We start from the raw sequence: 20,618 nt of genomic DNA on the forward strand, positions 1-20,618 counted from the left end.
CATCGTGCAGGTTCTTGAAGCACCATCATGCCCATAGCTTCAGCCGTAGCCTGGACCACGCAGCACTGCACACGCAAGCAGATGTCGGTCAGTACGGTGATTTCCTCCCACACCTCCGGGTCCGGCTTCGTATTCATGTCCTCACAGAGCTCGGCTTGGTACGCCGAGAGCATGGAGGAGACATTCAAAGCTCGGACCGAGATGGCGGCAGCCTTGTACGCCCTCTCGTTCAGCGCCGACTGGAAGCGGTCCGCCTTCGCAGGGAGAGTGGGAGGCCTGGAGGAAGGCGCCGAGAGCCGTGGGTGCAGGTGGGCTGCAACCAGCGGTTCCATCGGCGGCATGCAAAGCATGCCAGCCTTCTCCATCCCTTCGAAGTCCAGCGAGGAGGCTCCTTGGACAGGAGACCTGGAGCTGAACGGGTATTTGTCCCAGGAGGACCTCACTTCTTGGAGTAGCTCCGGGAAGGCGGGAAGGAGGGGCTTTGCCGCCCTCGTGGCCTGAGGCAGCTTCTTTCCCTCGTAGCGGGATCTGACAGCCTCAGTGACCACAGTGGGCCAAGGGATGTTGAGCCTGGTCGCAGCGCGTCGGCAGACTGACTGCATGTCCAGGTGGGCGGCCGGAGAAGCCGCTCCATCCCTGGGAGAGGACTGAAAGCTAGGCATGGAGGCCTGAGCGATGGGGAGAAAACCGTTGTCCTCCTCTGAAATGAGGAGTTCCGAGGTGTCCTCGTCGTCTCCGTAGTCCAACTCCAACATGTCCTCGGCGGGGTGGCTCGGACCGGCCAGTTCGAGCTGTGAGCCCCAGCTGAGTTCGGCACACGGTTCCGGCTCCGGGAGGACATGTTCGCTGGCGTCCCCAGGCGGTGGCTCAGGGGCCGGCAGGCAAGGGTCCTTCCCCGACAGGTTAGCTAGGCGCGCTAGCCGCCGGCGAAGGCTCTTCAGGGTGAAGCAAGCACAGCTCTCACATGACCCGGGGACTTCCAATGCCAGCTGGGCGTGTTCCAGCCCGAGGCAGCTCGAGCAGACCCTGTGCAGGTCTTTGCTTGAGATTTTGTTCCCACAGGTACAGAGGCGAGCTCCTGCGCCGTCGACTCCTCTGGTGGGAGGAGCGGCTTCCATGTTGGCTAACTGGTGTGTTAGCAAAGAACGAACAGATGCACTGGAGTGTGAAGCTGCTCGTTATGCCCCGAGCCTATGGTGAAGGTCAGGACAGAAGGACGGTAAGTTAACGTTCGGCGACGGAGAGAATATTAGAAGGCTCCGTCTGTGAACAGTTGAGCTAACTTACCTCAGAGACAAGCGACCACCGAAGCGAGAAGAGGTGATTGAATAGTGCGTACGTTGGGACGCTTGCTACTTATAGTAGCAGGGGGACGCGTACGTCATGGTCACTGGCCAATCAGGATTGGCGTATTGAGATAAGTGCTTCTGAGGAATCCGCGGAGGGGCGTATCCCATAGTGAGACATCGAAACGAATGTTAAGAAAGAGAACTTCGCATTTCATTTTAGTTTCCATTCAGTCACAGGTTTGCTTTTAAAAACAAGTTTTAATATCAAATTGTCTGTTAAAAATTGTCATTTCAAATTGTCCTTTTTAAAAGTGTTAGTAATAAATTCTTAACTTTTTAAAAACTCTGACTGTTCTTTGAAATGAAACACAGAATGGTATATATTTTGGTTATTGAATAAGCAAAGATTCCTAACTTCTGATTCAATAAAAAAACTTTTGCTATTAAATTTAACTATCTTAAAATTAAAAATTAATCTTTGGATTAAAAATAGACCAAGCTCGTTAGCATATGAACTTCTATCGAATATATAATATCCTAGATGTTTATACATGATAGAAGCTTAATTTGTTTACTTGTTTGATCTTTTCTCAGGATCTAACAAAACTGATAGCAAACACTGTTAAATCCTAGTATGTAGTTAACCACGCTACACAACCAAACAATTTCTGCACAAACTGTCAGAAACCGTCTCAGGGAAGCTCAACTGCATGCTCGTCGTCCTCATTGGGGTCTTGACCTGACTCCAGCTCATCACCGTAACAGACTTGAGTGGGCAAATGCTCACATTCGATGGCGTCTGGCATGTTGGAGAGGTGTTCTCTTCACGGATGAATCTCGGTTTACATTGTTCAGGGCAGATGGTTGACAGCGTGTGTGGCATCGTGTGGGAGAGCGCTTTGCTGATGTCATTGTTGTGGATCGAGGGGCCCATGGTGGTGGTGGGGTTATGGTAGGGGCAGGCATCTGTTATGGATGAAGAACACAGGTGCATTTTATTGACGGCATTTTGAATGCACAGAGATACCGTGATGAGATCCTGAGGCCCATTGTTGTGCCGTACATCCATGAACATCCCGTCATGTTTCAGCAAGATAATGCACGGCCCCATGTTGCAAGGATCTGTACACAATTCTTGGAAGCTGAAAATGTCCCAGTTCTTGCATGGCCAGCATACTCACCGGACATGTCACCCGTTGAGCATGTTTGGGATGTGCTTGACCGGCTTATACGACAGCGTGTACCAGTTCCCACTAATATCCAACAACTTCGCACAGCCATTGAAGAGGAGTGGACCAACATTCCACAGGCCACAATCTGATAATCTCTATGCGAAGAAGATGTGTTGCACTGCATGAGGCAAATGGTGGTCACACCAGATACTGACCGGTTCTGAGTCCCCAGTCCCCCAATAAAGCAAAAAACTGCACATTCCAGGGTGGCCTTTTATTGTGGGCAGTATAAGGTACACCTGTGCACTACTCATGAGGTCAGATCAGGATCTTGCAAAGCAGAAGTGCTCACTATCACACATTTAGACTGATTTGTGAACAATGTTTGAGAGAAATGGTAATATTGTGTATCTGGAATGAATTTTAGATCTTGAAGTCCATCTCATGAAAAATCGGAGCAGAAACAAATGTGTTGTGTTTATATTTTTGTTGAGTGTAGTTTACACTGGATAATTGCTATCCTGTACATAATAGATATGTCACCATTACATTTTCAGCAGTAGAAATACAATCTTATTAGCTTTTCCAGTAGCTACTACTGCACATGTTAATGAACTACATCAAATTTTACTGATCATAGTTTAATTATGGATTTATTTAGGCAATAGCATGTTGTTTTGCACGCTATTGACCTGTTTTCTAATCATGTTCTGTTGTTAAAGCAAAGGAAGGAGAGAAAAATGTTTGCCTAGCAGTTTTTAAATGTTCCCGTTTGATCCGGTTCATCGATGATCCAAATAATCGTTTTGTTGCAGCCCCACTGAGCACATCAACCGTTGGGGCCTTGTCCTTGATGTACTTTTGGATCTTGGATGTTTGATTCTGGACAGTGGCTCTCACACTCACTAGTCCTCAGCCTCCTTCCTTACAGCTAGTGTACAGTCTCAGGGTGCCGAATTTGGGATGGAACCCTCCAAGAATGTTCAGGAGCTTCCTCGTCTTAACATCTGTGGTCTGTATTTCTTCCTTTGGCCAGCTTATTATTGCTGCAGGATATCTGATTACTGGCAGAGCGTAGCTGTTATGCCTGGCTCTTGTTCTTGCCATTGAGCTGACTTCTTAGGACTTGCCTTACTCCTTGTAGGTATTTGGCTGTGGCTGTTTTCCTTGCGGCCTCACCGCGGTTGCTATTTGCTCACTGATCCACACCACCAGGATCCACAGCACCCATACTGAAAAGTCATTTGAACTTGAGAAGTGTGGTCGGATGGTGGCAAAGAAAGGGAAGGTGGTCCACACAGAAGGGGTCTCCCTCTCAGAAGGAACAATAGCAGACACTGAGGACAGCTACAAGAACCTCGGTATCCCACAGAATAGAATATCATGACAAAGTTGATTTATTTCAGTAATTTTATTCAGAAGGTGAAACTTGCTTATTAGATTCATGCATTACACACAGACTGATATATTTCAAATGTTTATTTCTTTTAATTTTGATGATTATAACTGACAACTAATGAAAATCTCTAATTCAGAATATTAGAATATTGTGCAAAGGTTCAATATTGAAGACCCCTGGTGCCACACTCTAATCAGCTAACTCAAAACACCTGCAAATGCCTTTAAATGGTCTCTCGGTCTAGTTCTGTAGGCTACACTATAATGGGGAAGACTGCTGACTTGACAGTTGTCCAAAAGACGACCGTTGACACCTTTCACAAGGAGGCCAAGACACAAAAGGTCATTGCTAAAGAGGCTGGGTGTCCACAGAGCTCTGAGTCCAAGCACATTAACAGAGAAGAACAAGATGTGGTAGAAAAAAGTGTACAGCAACAGGGGCCACCGCACCATGGAGAGGATGTGAAACAAAGCCCATTCTAAAGCGTGGGGGAGATTCACAAAGAGTGGACATTTGAAATATATCAGTTTGTGTGTGATGAATAAATCTAATATACCAGTTTCACTTTTTGGATGAAATTACTGAAATAAATCAACTTTGTCATGATATCCTAATTTTATGACCAGCACCTGTAAATGAACAAATTGAAGATATTTATTTTTATTTAATATTAACAAAAGTAAATTATACAGCATTTTTAAGACGAGAATAAATGTTTTACAGCTGAAGAACGTGGATAAAAGGTCTTGAAATGTTAAAATATTAAGACAGTTAAATGTACTATTATAGAGCAGAATGTTTTTCATCAAAGGAATAATCAGTTAAAGGAGGTACAAAAGATGAGACGATCTATTTTTCAACCTCAGAGATAATCTGAATCCAAACAAAATGGAATTAAAATCCCAAAATGAAACTAAATATAACCAGCAGGGGGTGACAGAGCGCAGTGTTAATGTTCAGTCTGCCTTAAATTAGACAAAGAATGAGAGTAGGGTCAAGCAGCAAAGTTCACTACACACACACACACACACACACACACACACACACACACACACACACACACACACACACACACACACACACAGTATTATAAAATAGCAAATAACACCGCTAATAAACATTTTTAACCAGCCTGACCTTCATCGCATCTACCATGAATCTTTTTCTTACATACGGATCAGACGAGATCACCATAATCTTTCACTAGCTTTGTTTTATAAGATTTCACTCCAGTAACTCAATAATAAAGAAAACTCAATAATAAAGAAAAACTCAATAATAAAGAAAAACTCAGTAATAAAGAAAAACTCAATAATAAAGAAAAATGCAACAGAAAATGAAAAACTCTCCTGATCAGTTGCTTCTTCTCAGAATCTTAAAATGTGATCATTTATAAATTAGGTCCATTTCATCTCCAGTCTCTTCACCACAGATTTCAGAATACAAAAGTTTCTAAATAATTACAGACATTAGGTCCAACGGATCTTTGTTTTTCTCTGATTTCATCTGTGGAACATCACGCCTGGCCTTTGGGTCGCTCCCAGCCCTGTCTGGGTGTAGTTTTCACTTTGTACTTGACCGGCTGGAGGACTACGCCAAACTTGCCCTCCAGACTGGGAAGACTTTGGTTTGGTGGCACAGAGAGAGTGAACCGCTGTAGGATCCAGGACAAGAAAAGAAAGAGCTCCATTTTGGCCAAAGCCTCTCCCAAACACACTCGAATCCCGGCACCAAATGGGAGGTAGCTGGATGACGGGCTCATCAGACCCGTACCATCGTTGTTCAGAAACCGACCTGAAAATAAAGATGGGAAGGATTTATCTGTTGCTGTGGGGTCTGCTGAGGTTCAACGGAGAAGTTTAATTTATTCTAGTAACTTATAAACTCAGACAGTCCACTGAGGACTGATGACAGATGTCCCCTGTAGATCAGATCAAATGTGACTTTCTCACCTGGGTCAAAGAGCTCAGGGTGGTCCCATTCCTTTTCATCATGATGCAAAGACCAGAGGTTAATAATGACTCGAGTTCCTTTCCTTACTTTGAAATCCCCGATCCTACAGAGAGGTCAGAAGGGAAGAGTCTCAGAGACGATGGCTGAGGCTGATTTCAGGGTTCCTGTCTGAAGCTCACTCAAGTTCTACCTGGTATCAGTCAGAGCTACATGTGGAATGAGCAGAGGAGCTACGGGACGGATCCGCAGCACCTCCCTGATGGTGGCCTCCAGGTAGGGAAGACTCCCTCTGTCCTTGAGCTGAGGGGACCGGTCCAGCCCGATCTTAGTGTCCAGCTCCTCCTGGATACGCCTCTGAACCTTAAACCAAGGAGAAGACATCTTTATTTCTATAGTGTCCTTCATAATAAAAATCACAAGGTGCTTTACCAACATTTCACATTTCAACATCGGGAACCCAACAGACACAGTAATGACAGAAACACAAGCATGAAAGAAGCTTGAACAGATGAGCTTTGAACTGAAACACCCAACAATTTCCGATTCAGAATGGGACTCAGCTTAGCAATGTTCCTGTGATGAAAGACAGAAAAGCAAACAAGAGTTTCACAAGGGTGAGAGCTGGGTCAAAGGTCACACCAAGATTCCTGACAGAGGGTTTGGTGTGAGAAGCAAGCTGACCAAGAGAGTCTCTGACTTTGGGAACCAGCTTGTCTGGGGCACAGATGAGGATCTCAGTCTTATCTTCATTCAGCTGAAGAAAGCTCCCACCATCCAGGTTTTGATAGAGTCTAAGCAGGTGTGTAACAGCTGCAGCTTAGACATCTCATGGGGCTTAAAGGAGATGTACAGTTGGATGTCATCTGCATAAAGATGGTAGGAGATTCCTTTGAAGGAGCTCAGGATGTGCTGAAGAGGAAGCAGATAGAGGAGGAAGAGCAGAGGCCCCAGTACAGAACCTTGTGGGACACCATGGGTAAGGGAGGTGATGGAGGACCTAAACTTGGAGACGGCCACAGAAAGGAAACGCTCAGAAAGAAAAGAGGAGAAACTCTCCAGAGCAGTTCCTGATAGGCCTACCATGACCAGTGCTTTAGGAGCACACTTTATGTAAAAAATACAAGTATAAAGATTCTGAGAAAGTTTTATAGACATCTGGATTTCTAATAAATTTATTTGGGGGGTCCTAACACACAAAAGCATTATCAAGATCACCTGTAAGAACCTTATTTTATACTCGCAAAAACAAACAGAATTATCAGGTTTATAGCCAGGCTCAACCACACTCAGCTTCAAATTGATTTGAATAGAAAATCACATGAAATTACATCTACATCTAAAAGTGAGTATCTAGGGAGAACAGTCGAGATCAGAATTAAGATGATCCTCGGTTAAACGGACCTTCTGTGGGGGACCTTTTAATTTGGTTAGGGTTAGGGTCAATTAACATGTTAGGTAAATATTCAGTTTGAAACCCTCCACGTAACTTTATATGTTTAGATTTGACTCATAATATTTATTTTGAACATTATTATTTACACATAAATTTGTAATTCTATAAATAAATAAAAGGGGGTAAACAGTGAAAACAACTGTACACGTTTTGTTTAGTTAGGAGCTGTTTAAATAATAAATATGGATATTTTATTAGAATCAGTGCTAGTTATTGCACAACTGGAGACCTAAGATCGCCACCTGCTGGGCTGCAGAGGCGTTGTAGCTTCAAACACCGCCCTCAGTGTTTCAGAAACGCAGATTAAATACAATCTGGAATAAACAAATCTGAGTATATAAATAGGGGAATAAGAAAGTAGCAAAAATAACTAGAATGGTTTCAGTTGCAGGGAAACGTTCTCTACCCTGCAGCTTCTGCTGCAGCATCACCTCTGGATGATGGATCAAGTAGGTGACGGCCCATTTCAGCACAGTGGTGGTGGTTTCTACGCCGGCCCCAAAGATGTCTCCTACGGTCATGAGGATGTGGTCATCGCTCAGGCCCACTGACTCAGCGCTGATTTCTGTTGTGTTGTTGTTCTCTGCGCTTCGCTGAGCTCTCAGCAGAGCATCCAGCAGGTCCCTCTGCACATGATCACTGTAATCTGCCTGGGCGGGGAGACAGAGCCAGAGTACAGGAATCAGGACGTGTTTTCATGTACGTTTGAGGGGATTTTTCCATCGGGTCGGTGGAGGAGACTCTACCTTGTGCTCTTTGTACTTCTTCTGCAGAAGTTGGTCTCTAACAGCAACACACTGCTTCAGAAGATTCAGATCTGCATTGGGAAATATCTGTGACACCGACAGAGATGATACCCATATTTACCATCATACAAAATACAAACACAGATGTCCTTGCAGTACTAAGGCCAGACATGTAAGTATCAATGATTAGTGGTATCCATCCATCTGTTTTCCTCTGCTTATTGGGGGTCGGGTCACGGGGGCAGCAGCCTAAGCAGAGAGACCCAGACTTCCCTCTCCCCAGACACTTGGGCCAGCTCCTCCAGGGAATCCCAAGGTGTTCCCTGGACAACAGAGAGACTATCCCTCCAGCGTGTCCCTTATACGACCTTAGTGCATATTTTTTGTGCTCAATGGACAAAAACGTTAGAAAATTAAAGGTTTGTATAAGGGTTAAATCTCCTCCTGGTTGGACGTGCCACTGTCGGCACAGGATCTGCTCAGGTGCAGGATCGGCTCGGGGTCCTTCGACTGCCGATGACGTCAAAGTACGGCAAACCTACTCGGCTTTCACACACACGTTTTGAAAAGACATCAGCAGTTTTGTTAATAAATTCTTGTTTGTTAACACCTAAATGTTTTCTTTATAATTGTAATTTGTTAATAAAACACCATATTATCTTTGTTTTGTAAAGAATGTGAAACTGCATAAAACCAACATCGGACTGACAAAAAACAGAACAGTTCTTATATGTGAAGCCACATCTGTTTGTATTAATGTGGAGTTCGTCTGTATATTTCCTTAGTTGTTATCTAAATACATTCTTTGACTCAAAATATTGCTTGGTGTCTTTCAGTAAAGGTCTTATATTTTATTTTGCCCCATTTCATCAACATCAAGAGCACCGTTTATCATTTGCTTATATTTTACATTTCCTTTAGAAATTCAAACATGCTTTCTCCAATAAGTGTTGATTTTTGGACTACAGGACTACAACCGCTAAGACTACGACCGCAAATTTGTTCTGACCAATCAAAATCATAACGTGATAACGTCACTTCCGTAAGCTTCATGTTCAGCCAATCAACTACTTTGACGTCATCGGCAGTCGAAGGACCAAGAGCCGATCCTGCACCCGAGCAGATCCTGTACCGACACCGGGAACACCTCACCAGGATCCTAACCAGATGCCTGAGCCACCTCAACTGTTATTTTACCTTAGACAGAATTTTCCCATGGGAAGTCATTTTACTAAAATGTCTAAAAGAACAAACAAAACTAGCAAATTGACCAGTTTGATGTTTCCTTTCATTCATTTTATGCAATGTTTACAGCCGTTAATGCAGCCTTGCTTACTTTTCTTGTGGAAACAACTTTCTGTGCGGTTTCAAACATTGTTGCTAAAAGACTAATTTTCTCAGTGTGCTGAACGTCTGCACCTGGAGCGTTCGCTTGGACCCACCTGTAACCAGGGGAAGATGTCCACAAGGCTGTCTTTAGCCACTGTGTCCACGATTCCCTGACTGTAGCACAACATGTCTTCAAACTCTGGGTCCCCACGGCTGTAGGATGAGTTGAAGCAGAGGGAGCAGACCACATTAGTGACCGCCCGGGTCAGCTCAGGCGACAGGTCCATGGCCAGCCCAACAGCTGCTGCCTCAGAGAGAATGGAGCACAGAGACTGGGCCTCTGCACAGACTGGACAGAACATAGAGAGAGTTAAACACATCAAACACGGCCGACTGATATCAATATGTTGATATGTTCCATTATTTATATGTTAGATTTGGTTGACATACTTCTTTAGTAGAGCCAGTTTGAAGTCAGGCACATCTGCGGGCAGCCTGGTGCTGCTGCTGAATTTTATTGAAATGTATATTTACATTCCTGACAAGCATTTGCCTAATGAAAGCTCTAGAACGCAAATAAGGTGGAAAGCGTCTAGATATCGGCTGACCGTGACTTCGCCACATCGGTGTAGGCGACAGAAAAACCAACATCACTCAGTCTCCACAAGCAGCAATGGTGTTTATGTTTAGTTCTGAAGGAAGTCATATTTAAGACTGTGTTCCATTCAGCTAACAGTTATGTTGGTGGGATGGTCTCACTCCTAACCAGGAGGTGTGGTGGTACTCACTGATCCTCTCTAGGGAGGCAGAACCTTCTCCAAACATGCAAAGGGCTCCATGCACTATTTTTCTGTGGAACTTCCAGGCAGCACTGTAGTCTCCAAATGCAATGTCTTTCCCATCTCTGGTCAGGATGTCCGTGGTCACCTTTTCACACACGAGACACAAACAACAGAACAAAAACCAAGATTAGCAGCTCTGAAGCAGCTGGAGTCCTTAGGGAGCAGTTATACGTACAGTTCTGGGTCTCCCTGCGAAGGTCTTCCCCTTCTTCAGCAGGACTTCTTTGGCGTGTGCATGCTGGTTGACGATGATAACTCTGTGGGAGCCCATCATCAGAGAGTATGTCTGGCCATACTTTTTCTGCAGATCTTTGAAAAGCACATGAGGAGTGCGTGGGCTTCGCAGACTCAGCAGACTGCCGATCAGAGGGAGTGCTGGGAGGTGGGGAGGCTCCTGGAGGCTGTGCTTGACTTTCAGCTGCCACAAGAAGACGATCAGGCCTACGACTATGAAAACCAACAGGCACCAAAACCAGGCCATCGCTGCGTCAGGAGGGTCTCACCCGCTCAGCGTCGGCCATGCATCCCAGCAAAGCGCCGTGAGGGAAGGTGCTGAGCGGAGGCAGGACCGCACTTTTATTCAACCAGTCAATGCCAGAGCCTTGACTCCCGACTACTGAATACGGGCCAAAACTCAACGAGATAAGAGAGGCTAGTCTCCCGGAGACCTTGAACAAAAGCAAACACTAAAGGCATTGTTCCCTGGATTTTCTGTACTCAACATGTCTCATATATGTGGTTTATATCATTCATAACATAAAACCTCTAAAATCAGAGTTTTCATTTGATCTTGTAACATTTTACTGACTAAAAAGGATCTAAACTTAGACCACTTGAATGTTTCCAACCTAAATTTTATTTTATTTTTTTTTACAAAATGTCTTAAGTGCACTCATTATTGGTGCTACTGTTAAAGTATTTTGCTGTTTTTTTAAACACATTTTGACCTCCAAACTTTATTTATACTAAATGTCATTTATGTGTTTTTATTTTGTTTATTTCATTTATTTATGGTGATTTGAGTGACAACTCATTCTCCTCTGGTTCTGTAACCACTTTGTACGTGTGTTGGTTTCCATGGTGACACCAATGAGCCACTGGCAGCAGCTTTAACATTTCTCTATCTTAGTTCTTGAAACCCTTTAATTTTATTTAGTTAGTTTTGTCCTTTGGTTATTTTTGTTTGTTTTCTTGATTGTTTTTTGTTTGTTTCTTTTTCAAAAACAAATGCCAGAGAACCACTGGGTATAAAGAAGATGCTTGTGGAAATATTAACCCACTTCTTTCATATTACACATCAACATTAACAAAGGGGTTCAGGGCAATAGCTGCTTTAGGCCCAGTTCCTTCAGAAATGTTTGTTAAATAAATGAAATATATTTAAATATTATACGTTTCAAATGTTTTAATGAACAACAAACAGAACCGAAAATGGTAAATTACATCAAATAGTCTTTTACTGTCGGTTCATGTCATTTGTTCAGGACATACAAGTGAATCAAAATAGCGTTTCTCTTCTCTGTAGTTCAGGTAAAGTAAATAAATGTGAAATTTTACCAAAGGTAGAAATTATAAACATAAAGGTCAAAAGTCAGTGGAACAAAAATGAAAGTGAAAAGATGTAAATCAAGCAAACAGAAGGTCTAAATTAAAAGTTACGTTATCGAAAGCACTACGTAAATGTTCGCGTTTAAATTGTCTAACTCGTTTCTCTTTGTTTCAAGTATAAAAACTTTATTTAAAAAAAACGAAATATCGCGAAACTGACCCTTTTTGGTCATTCTGACATACCGTCGTTTGCCAAAATAAAGATGGCGTCGGCTGAGTCACAGACGAGGTTCGGTCAGTCTGTCAAAGGGTTGTTATCCGACAAAGTGGGCTCGTGCAGCGGGGACGTGATCGCGCTGACCCGACAGGTGCTGAAGGGGTCCCGCAGCCAGGAGGTAAGTAACGCCAGAGTAGCGTTACTCCGTGGTTAGTCTTCATTCTTGTTTCCCTGTGATCACGTGACAGGGTCCGGTCGCCTAACCTGGGGCGCGTGCGTGTGTAAACAAGGGAGCTGATGAAGTGGTGCTGAAGCTGGGGAGTCTGACCCCATCAGAACTCTGGATCAGCTGGAGGTCTAAGAGAACCATTAGAACATTCTGATCTTTGAGGATTACAATAATCAGGTCTGCATGGACAACTTTGTGTCCTCACCAGGTCCATATGGGCCATTCCCATCTGTACCGGGTCGGCCCGGGCCGGGTAGCCCCAGTTGGCCCCAGCCTGGCCCGGTTGATTCCACACATCCTTGTCTTAAGCCCATGTGGGCTGATTCTACCCACCAATCAGAGGCTTGCTCTAATGGAAGGTGTGAATTTGCTGTCAGCAGTGGGCGTGTTGGCCCTGGTCGGCCTGAAGCAGTACCCCTTGGGAAGAGGGCCGAGAATGAGCCTTGGTATGCCCGGGAAAATTCCAGGCCACCCAGATATGTAAACAACCTACGCTACCCGGCCCGGGCCGACCCGGTACAGATGGGAATGGCCCATTAGATGAGACAAGTCCTGATCCAGAAGAACACCAGGGAGCCGAGGAGCTCGAGTCAGGTCCAAACCCCACAACCTGTTTCTGGCCCGAGTTTAAAGATGGAGAATTAGACCCAGTCCGGTTCTGTGCTGGGGCCTCTACTCTTCCTCCTCTATCTGCTTCCTCTTCAGCACATCCTGAGCTCCTTCAAAGGAATCTCCTACCATCTTTATGCAGATGACATCCAACTGTACATCTCCTTTAAGCCCCATGAGATGTCTAAGCTGCAGCTGTTACACACCTGCTTAGACTCTATCAAAACCTGGATGGTGGGAGCTTTCTTCAGCTGAATGAAGATAAGACTGAGATCCTCATCTGTGCCCCAGACAAGCTGGTTCCCAAAGTCAGAGACTCTCTTGGTCAGCTTGCTTCTCACACCAAACCTTCTGTCAGGAATCTTGGCGTGACCTTTGACCCAGCTCTCACCCTGGATTCTCATGTCAGATCTCTTTTTGGCTCTTCCTTCTTCCATCTCAGGAACATTGCTAAGCTGAGTCCCATTCTGTCCCGCTCTGAACTTGAGACAGTTATCCACACCTTCATCTCCTCACACTTAGACTACTGTAACTCTCTTTTCACGTGTCTGAGCAGAACCTCCCTGAACCGTCTACAGGTGGTTCAGAACGCCTGTGCTCGGCTTCTGACCAAGTCCTCCAAACACACCCACATCACCCCGCTTCTCCTCCAGCTTCACTGGCTAACAGTCAGCTTCAGGGTTCATTTCAAGATCCTGGTTCTGGTCTATAGGGCCTTACATGGACAAGCACCATCTTACATTGGTGATCTTCTTAGTCCCTACACCCCCAGCAGGTCCCTGAGGTCCAGTGATCAAAGCCTACTCAGGGTATCTGCAGATTTAAGGGAGCCAAATTTAAGACTTTTTAAGACCTTTTTTAAGGCCACTTTGACCAAATTTAAGCTATTTTAAAAATTAAATTTTAGTGATAATTTCCAGCTATTGCCTGGAACCTGTGCTAACCACGTAACATGGGATTAGCCATCCAGTTACCATTAAACTTGCCCTTCCCCATGGCGCAAGCTCCCACTAGCTTAACCAGCTAATGTGCTTATCTAGAAAAATAGCCCCCTTTCACAACCAACTGACTGCGTACGGTTCCGCTTACGCCAACGTCATGCACAAAAAATGCTGAACACTAACTAGAAATTCACGAAATTTTTATAGAAATAAAAGAATCTTGTTTATTGGGTCTTTGGTAATTTAAGACCTCTGGAAACTGGATTTAAGGATTATTTGTCATTTTTAAGGACTTTTAAGGCCTTAAATTAGGAAAAGCTAATTTAAGACTTTTTAAGACTTTTTTAAGGACCCGCGGATACCATGCTACTGGTTGTGCAGCACCAGGCTAAAGACCAAAGGTGACAGATCATTTGCTGCTGTAGCCCCCAGACTCTGGAACTCTCTTCCCCTGAGCCTGAGATCAGTGGACTCAATGGTCTCCTTTAAAAAGCAGCTGAAGACTCACTTGTTCAAGCTGGCTTTTGTATGACCTTCATCACCTCTCTCTCTTTATTCTGCTCTCCCCACCTATTCCACCTTCCTCAGGATCCACTGATTTCCCTCTTTCCTATTCACTCTCTCTCTTTCTTAACATTTTTTTAAATCACAATTGTCTATTTTTGCTCATTTGAATATATTTTTAATCATTTTCTAAATGCTTTTTTATATTTTTACATTTTTTGTTTTTGTGAAGCGCCTCGTGATTTTTATCTTGAGAGGCGCTTTAGAAATTATACTTTCATCTTCTTCTTCTTCAATTCTCCGAATCGGTAGACACACCAGTCCCTGTCCGAGACCAGTAGAGACACCAGTTCCTGTCCAGTAGAGACACCAGTCCCAGTCTGAGACCAGTAGAGACACCAGTCCCAGTCTGAGACCAGTAGAGACACCAGTCCCAGTCTGAGACCAGTAGAGATACCAGTCCCTGTCTGAGACCAGTAGAGATACCAGTCCCTGTCCAAGACCAGTAAAGATTCCAGTCCGAGACCAGTAGAGACACTGGTCCCTGTCCAGTAGAGACACCAGTCCCTGACCGAGACCAGTAGAGACACCAGTCCCTGTCCAGTAGAGACACCAGTCCCCGTCCGAGGCCAGTAGAGACACCAGTCCCCGTCCGAGGCCAGTAGAGACACCAGTCCCCGTCCGAGGCCAGTAGAGACACCAGTCCCCGTCCGAGACCAGTAGAGACACCAGTCCCAGTCTGAGACCAGTAGAGATACCAGTCCCTGTCCGAGACCAGTAGAGAGACCAGTCCCTGTCTAAGACCAGTAAAGATTCCAGTCCGAGACCAGTAGAGACACTGGTCCCTGTCTAGTAGAGACACCAGGCCCAGTCCGAGGCCAGTAGAGACACCAGTCCCTGTCCGAGACCAGTAGAGACACCAGTCCCCGTCCGAGGCCAGTAGAGACACCAGTCCCCGTCCGAGGCCAGTAGAGACACCAGTCCCCGTCCGAGACCAGTAGAGACTCCAGTCCCCGTCCGAGACCAGTAGAGACACCAGTTCCTGTCCAGTAGAGACACCAGTCCCTGTCCGAGACCAGTAGAGATACCAGTCCCTGTCCGAGACCAGTAGAGATACCAGTCCCTGTCCGAGACCAGTAGAGACACCTGTCCCCGTCCGAGGCCAGTAGAGACACCAGTCCCCGTCCGAGGCCAGTAGAGACACCAGTCCCCGTCCGAGGCCAGTAGAGACACCAGTCCCCGTCCGAGACCAGTAGAGACTCCAGTCCCCGTCCGAGACCAGTAGAGACACCAGTTCCTGTCCAGTAGAGACACCAGTCCCTGTCCGAGACCAGTAGAGATACCAGTCCCTGTCCGAGACCAGTAGAGACACCAGTTCCTGTCCAGTAGAGACACCAGTCCCTGTCCGACACCAGTAGAGATACCAGTCCCTGTCCGAGACCAGTAGAGACACCAGTTCCTGTCCAGTAGAGACACCAGTCCCAGTCTGAGACCAGTGGAGACACCAGTCCCAGTCTGAGACCAGTAGAGATACCAGTCCCTGTCCGAGACCAGTAGAGATACCAGTCCCTGTCCGAGACCAGTAGAGACACCAGTCCCTGTCCAAGGCCAGTTAAGACACCAGTCCCTGTCCAGTAGAGACACCAGTCCCCGTCCGAGGCCAGTAGAGACACCAGTCCCCGTCCAAGGCCAGTTAAGACACCAGTCCCTGTCCAGTAGAGACACCAGTCCCCGTCCGAGGCCAGTAGAGACACCAGTCCCCGTCCAAGACCAGTAGAGACACCAGTCCCCGTCCGAGACCAGGAGAGACACCAGTCCCCGTCCGAGGCCAGGAGAGACACCAGTCCCCGTCCGAGGCCAGGAGAGACACCAGTCCCCGTCCGAGGCCAGTAGAGACACCAGTCCCCGTCCGAGACCAGTAGAGATACCAGCCCCTGTCCAAGACCAGTAAAGATTCCAGTCCGAGACCAGTAGAGACACCAGTCCCCGTCCGAGGCCAGTAGAGACACCAGTCCCCGTCCGAGGCCAGTAGAGACACCAGTCCAGCTCCAAGACCAGTAGAGACACCGGTCCCTGTTCAGTAGAGACACCAGTCCCTGTCTGAGACCAGTAGAGACACCGGTCCCTGTCCAGTAGAGACACCGGTCCCTGTCCAGTAGAGACACCAGTCCCTGTCTGAGACCATTAGAGACACCAGTCCCTGTCTGAGACCAGTAGAGACACCAGTCCCTGTCCGAGACCAGTAGAGACACCAGTCCCTGTCCAGTAGAGACACCAGTCCCCGTCCGAGGCCAGTAGAGACACCAGTCCCTGTCCAAGACCAGTAGAGACACCAGTTCCTGTCCAGTAGAGACACCAGTCCCAGTCTGAGACCAGTAGAGACACCAGTCCCCGTCCGAGGCCAGTAGAGACACCAGTCCCCGTCCGAGACCAGTAGAGATACCAGTCCCTGTCCGAGACCAGTAGAGAGACCAGTCCCTGTCTAAGACCAGTAAAGATTCCAGTCCGAGACCAGTAGAGACACTGGTCCCTGTCTAGTAGAGACACCAGGCCCAGTCCGAGGCCAGTAGAGACACCAGTCCCTGTCCGAGACCAGTAGAGACACCAGTCCCTGTCCAGTAGAGACACCAGTCCCCGTCCGAGGCCAGTAGAGACACCAGTCCCCGTCCGAGGCCAGTAGAGACACCAGTCCCCGTCCGAGACCAGTAGAGACACCAGTCCCCGTCCGAGGCCAGTAGAGACACCAGTCCCCGTCCGAGGCCAGTAGAGACACCAGTCCCCGTCCGAGACCAGTAGAGACTCCAGTCCCCGTCCGAGACCAGTAGAGACACCAGTTCCTGTCCAGTAGAGACACCAGTCCCTGTCCGAGACCAGTAGAGATACCAGTCCCTGTCCGAAACCAGTAGAGACACCAGTTCCTGTCCAGTAGAGACACCAGTCCCTGTCCGAGACCAGTAGAGATACCAGTCCCTGTCCGAGACCAGTAGAGACACCAGTTCCTGTCCAGTAGAGACACCAGTCCCAGTCTGAGACCAGTGGAGACACCAGTCCCAGTCTGAGACCAGTAGAGATACCAGTCCCAGTCTGAGACCAGTAGAGATACCAGTCCCTGTCCGAGACCAGTAGAGATACCAGTCCCTGTCCGAGACCAGTAGAGATACCAGTCCCTGTCCGAGACCAGTAGAGACACCAGGCCCCGTCCGAGGCCAGTAGAGACACCAGTCCCCGTCCAAGGCCAGTTAAGACACCAGTCCCTGTCCAGTAGAGACACCAGTCCCCGTCCGAGACCAGTAGAGACACCAGTCCCCGTCCGAGGCCAGGAGAGACACCAGTCCCCGTCCGAGGCCAGGAGAGACACCAGTCCCCGTCCGAGACCAGTAGAGACACCAGTCCCCGTCCGAGAGCAGTAGAGACACCAGTCCCCGTCCGAGACCAGTAGAGATACCAGCCCCTGTCCAAGACCAGTAAAGATTCCAGTCCGAGACCAGTAGAGACACCAGTCCCCGTCCGAGGCCAGTAGAGACACCAGTCCCCGTCCGAGACCAGTAGAGACACCAGTCCCCGTCCGAGACCAGTAGAGACACCAGTCCCCGTCCGAGGCCAGTAGAGACACCAGTCCAGGTCCAAGACCAGTAGAGACACCGGTCCCTGTTCAGTAGACACACCAGTCCCTGTCTGAGACCAGTAGAGACACCGGTCCCTGTCCAGTAGAGACACCAGTCCCTGTCTGAGACCATTAGAGACACCGGTCCCTGTCCAGTAGACACACCAGTCCCTGTCTGAGACCAGTAGAGACACCGGTCCCTGTCCAGTAGAGACACCAGTCCCTGTCTGAGACCAGTAGAGACACCAGTCCCTGTCCGAGACCAGTAGAGACACCAGTCCCTGTCCAGTAGAGACACCAGTCCCCGTCCGAGGCCAGTAGAGACACCAGTCCCAGTCCAAGACCAGTAGAGACACCAGTCCCTGTCTGATCTGTTCAGCTTTGAAAATGTTGAATCTAAATGCACACGCACACACACACACACACACGTTTCCAGTTGGTTTTAAACACAGCTAACACACACTGGTATCTTCTCTTCAAGCTTCTTGGTCAAGCAGCGAGGAACATGGTCCTCCAAGAGGATGCCATTTTACACTCTGAAGATGTGAGTGTCATCATGTGTGAAACCTCCATGAGATGCTTTAAAGCAAAGTTCTGCTCCTTTGAGTTTTTTAATCTTCTTATTTGTCTTCAGAGTCTGAGGAAGATGTCCATCATCACCACTCACCTACAGTATCAGTGAGTATCAAACACCCCCGTCTGTCTGCTGCAGCTTAACGTCGCTCCTGTTGACTCTCCATTCTGTCTCTCACAGGCAGGAAGCCATCCAGAAGAAGTGAGTCCAACACACTAGTAATGACATCATTGTCTTCCTTCAGAGACACACATGTGACGTGCTCGTCCTGTCTCTCTGCTCTAGTGTGGAGCATTCTAGAAACCTCCAGGAGCAGCTGACGCACCTGCTGAAGTGACTGGGGGACAGAAGACACCACCAGGCTAATGAGGAGGGCAGAAGACACCACCAGGCTAATGAGGAGGGCAGAAGACAACACCAGGCTAATGAGGAGGACAGAAGACACCACCAGGCTAATGAGGAGGACAGAAGACAACACCAGGCTAATGAGGAGGGCAGAAGACAACACCAGGCTAATGAGGAGGGCAGAAGACAACACCAGGCTAATGAGGAGGACAGAAGACACCACCAGGCTAATGAGGAGGACAGAAGACACCACCGGGCTAATGAGGAGGACAGAAGACACCACCGGGCTAATGAGGAGGACAAAAGACAACACCGGGCTAATGAGGAGGGCAGAAGACACCACCAGGCTAATGAGGAGGACAGAAGACACCACCAGGCTAATGAGGAGGACAGAAGACACCACCGGGCTAATGAGGAGGACAGAAGACACCACCAGGCTAACGGGGAAGGACACTTACTCCATTGGACAAAAGACATTCTTCAGTCCTTAGATTTCTCAACTGCTGATGAATGAATGAATGTGTTTCCCTCATCATGCTGTTTCAGCAGCAGCCATCTGGGTAGATGGACAAGTTCATTAGAAAAATCCTCCTTGTCTCTCTACATTCTCAATGTCCATGGTTAGCTGGAGTCCTTCTGTCCCCCACCACCTGCACTGGGTCAAGAGGACATCCAGCTGTAGATACGCTGCTGCTCCAACAAACCACACCATAAAAGATGGCCGATTCCACCACAGAGTCAAAAAAGGTCCTCGGGAGCGTTCCCTGCACTCCAAAGGACCTCAGTCTCATCCGCTGGTAAGTCTGCTCGGACTCCTCATCATCAGAGGACATCTGAAAATGGCGACCTGGGGAGTTGGAGAAATCTGCCATGTTGTGGGTGAAGAGCGGTGCTGCAGAACCTTTTCGCTGCAGACAACACGGCCCTGTGTCCTCACATGCTGGATCCAGTCCAGTGGGACAGATGGTGGTCCACCACGGACACCTCCAGCTTGTCCTCAGATGTCCTGACTGGATGGTTTTGAAAGAACTGGAGAACTCAATCCTCACAGAGCTTCCAAACGTCTCGAGGTGGGTCAGGGCTCAGTGCAGATGGTAGAGGACATCAGAGACCAGGATAGTTCGGGTTTGGGCCCAAAAGCACTAAACTGAAATTCCATACTTTAATATCTAAACCACGCCTGACATGGTTACGGTGGTTTTCACAAACAGCTGTTCACTGTTGTCATAGCAACTGTTTCCACCCACCGGGAGTCCGTCCGTAGACAAACTAAACATGAATGAAATGTTCATAAATTATAGATTCCCATAAAGCCAAAGAATGCTGAGGCTCAGAAATGACCGTGACTCAGCCTCAAGATAATGAAGGAAGTTATCAGCAGCCTGAAGGCCGGGCGGCGCTGACCTCGACAGCATCCCTGAGATCATGTGCAGTCCTTTCAACTTGGTGCTTCACGTGTTCCTCATCATCACACGGGCTGGGACGCGTTCAGGGAACAACCTTCGGAGTACATCTGTCAGCAGAATCCAGGATTTAGGATCAAATCCACTCCACGTCGGCTCTTCCCCCGACACGGCCCTGACCTCAAAGGATGAAGATCCAGGTGCAGGTTCCTCCGTGCGCTTCCTTCAGTAGATAGACTCATCCCAGGGATCTGTGTAATTATAGATGCCTAATAAGAACTTGCTTCATTCCCAGCATCATCCATACCTACCTAAGTACATTAGGTTTTATTAATAAGTTATTAGTCATTTGTTTAAATGGTTCCATGATGAAAATAAATGTTTTCCTCACCATCATCAGTGTGAAGGAGATTAAATCAGCTTTTCCATTTGGGAACAAACGGCCAACAGAAGCAGCAGGA

The 20,618-nt window shown here is 47.3% G+C and overlaps 2 protein-coding genes across 2 annotated transcripts; one reads left to right on the top strand and one right to left on the bottom strand.

Moving 5' to 3' along the window:
• Window positions 1–5,376: 5,376 nt before the first annotated feature.
• On the bottom strand, window positions 5,377–10,664 carry cyp17a1 (cytochrome P450, family 17, subfamily A, polypeptide 1). The gene is made up of 8 exons (XM_070541907.1): window positions 10,359–10,664; window positions 10,130–10,268; window positions 9,455–9,690; window positions 8,013–8,099; window positions 7,698–7,916; window positions 6,004–6,173; window positions 5,813–5,916; window positions 5,377–5,654 (listed from the first exon to the last, which is right to left on the bottom strand). The coding sequence occupies exons 1-8, from the start codon at window positions 10,662–10,664 to the stop codon at window positions 5,377–5,379; spliced, it is 1,539 nt and encodes a 512-aa protein (XP_070398008.1).
• A 1,070-nt stretch (window positions 10,665–11,734) lies between these two features.
• Window positions 11,735–20,553, top strand: borcs7 (BLOC-1 related complex subunit 7). Its single transcript, XM_070541908.1, has 5 exons — window positions 11,735–12,126; window positions 18,317–18,379; window positions 18,470–18,513; window positions 18,590–18,610; window positions 18,695–20,553. The coding sequence occupies exons 1-5, from the start codon at window positions 11,995–11,997 to the stop codon at window positions 18,744–18,746; spliced, it is 312 nt and encodes a 103-aa protein (XP_070398009.1). The 5' UTR covers window positions 11,735–11,994; the 3' UTR covers window positions 18,747–20,553.
• Window positions 20,554–20,618: the final 65 nt, after the last annotated feature.

This window comes from Nothobranchius furzeri, chromosome 12 (genome assembly GCF_043380555.1).
Source record: "Nothobranchius furzeri strain GRZ-AD chromosome 12, NfurGRZ-RIMD1, whole genome shotgun sequence".
In the NCBI taxonomy this organism is placed as follows: domain Eukaryota; kingdom Metazoa; phylum Chordata; class Actinopteri; order Cyprinodontiformes; family Nothobranchiidae; genus Nothobranchius; species Nothobranchius furzeri.

Excerpts from the sequence above, each read along its gene's own strand:
- cyp17a1 (XM_070541907.1), bottom strand. The coding sequence starts at position 10,664 with ATGGCCTGGTTTTGGTGCCTGTTGGTTTTCATAGTCGTAGGCCTGATC. Across the intron at positions 9,691-10,129 it reads TGCCTCCCTAGAGAGGATCA|TCTGTGCAGAGGCCCAGTCT; the intron begins GTGAGTACCACC and ends TGTTCTGTCCAG. Across the intron at positions 8,100-9,454 it reads ACATCTTCCCCTGGTTACAG|ATATTTCCCAATGCAGATCT; the intron begins GTGGGTCCAAGC and ends TCGGTGTCACAG.
- borcs7 (XM_070541908.1), top strand. The coding sequence starts at position 11,995 with ATGGCGTCGGCTGAGTCACAGACGAGGTTCGGTCAGTCTGTCAAAGGG. Across the intron at positions 18,380-18,469 it reads CCATTTTACACTCTGAAGAT|AGTCTGAGGAAGATGTCCAT; the intron begins GTGAGTGTCATC and ends ATTTGTCTTCAG. Across the intron at positions 18,514-18,589 it reads ACCACTCACCTACAGTATCA|GCAGGAAGCCATCCAGAAGA; the intron begins GTGAGTATCAAA and ends TGTCTCTCACAG.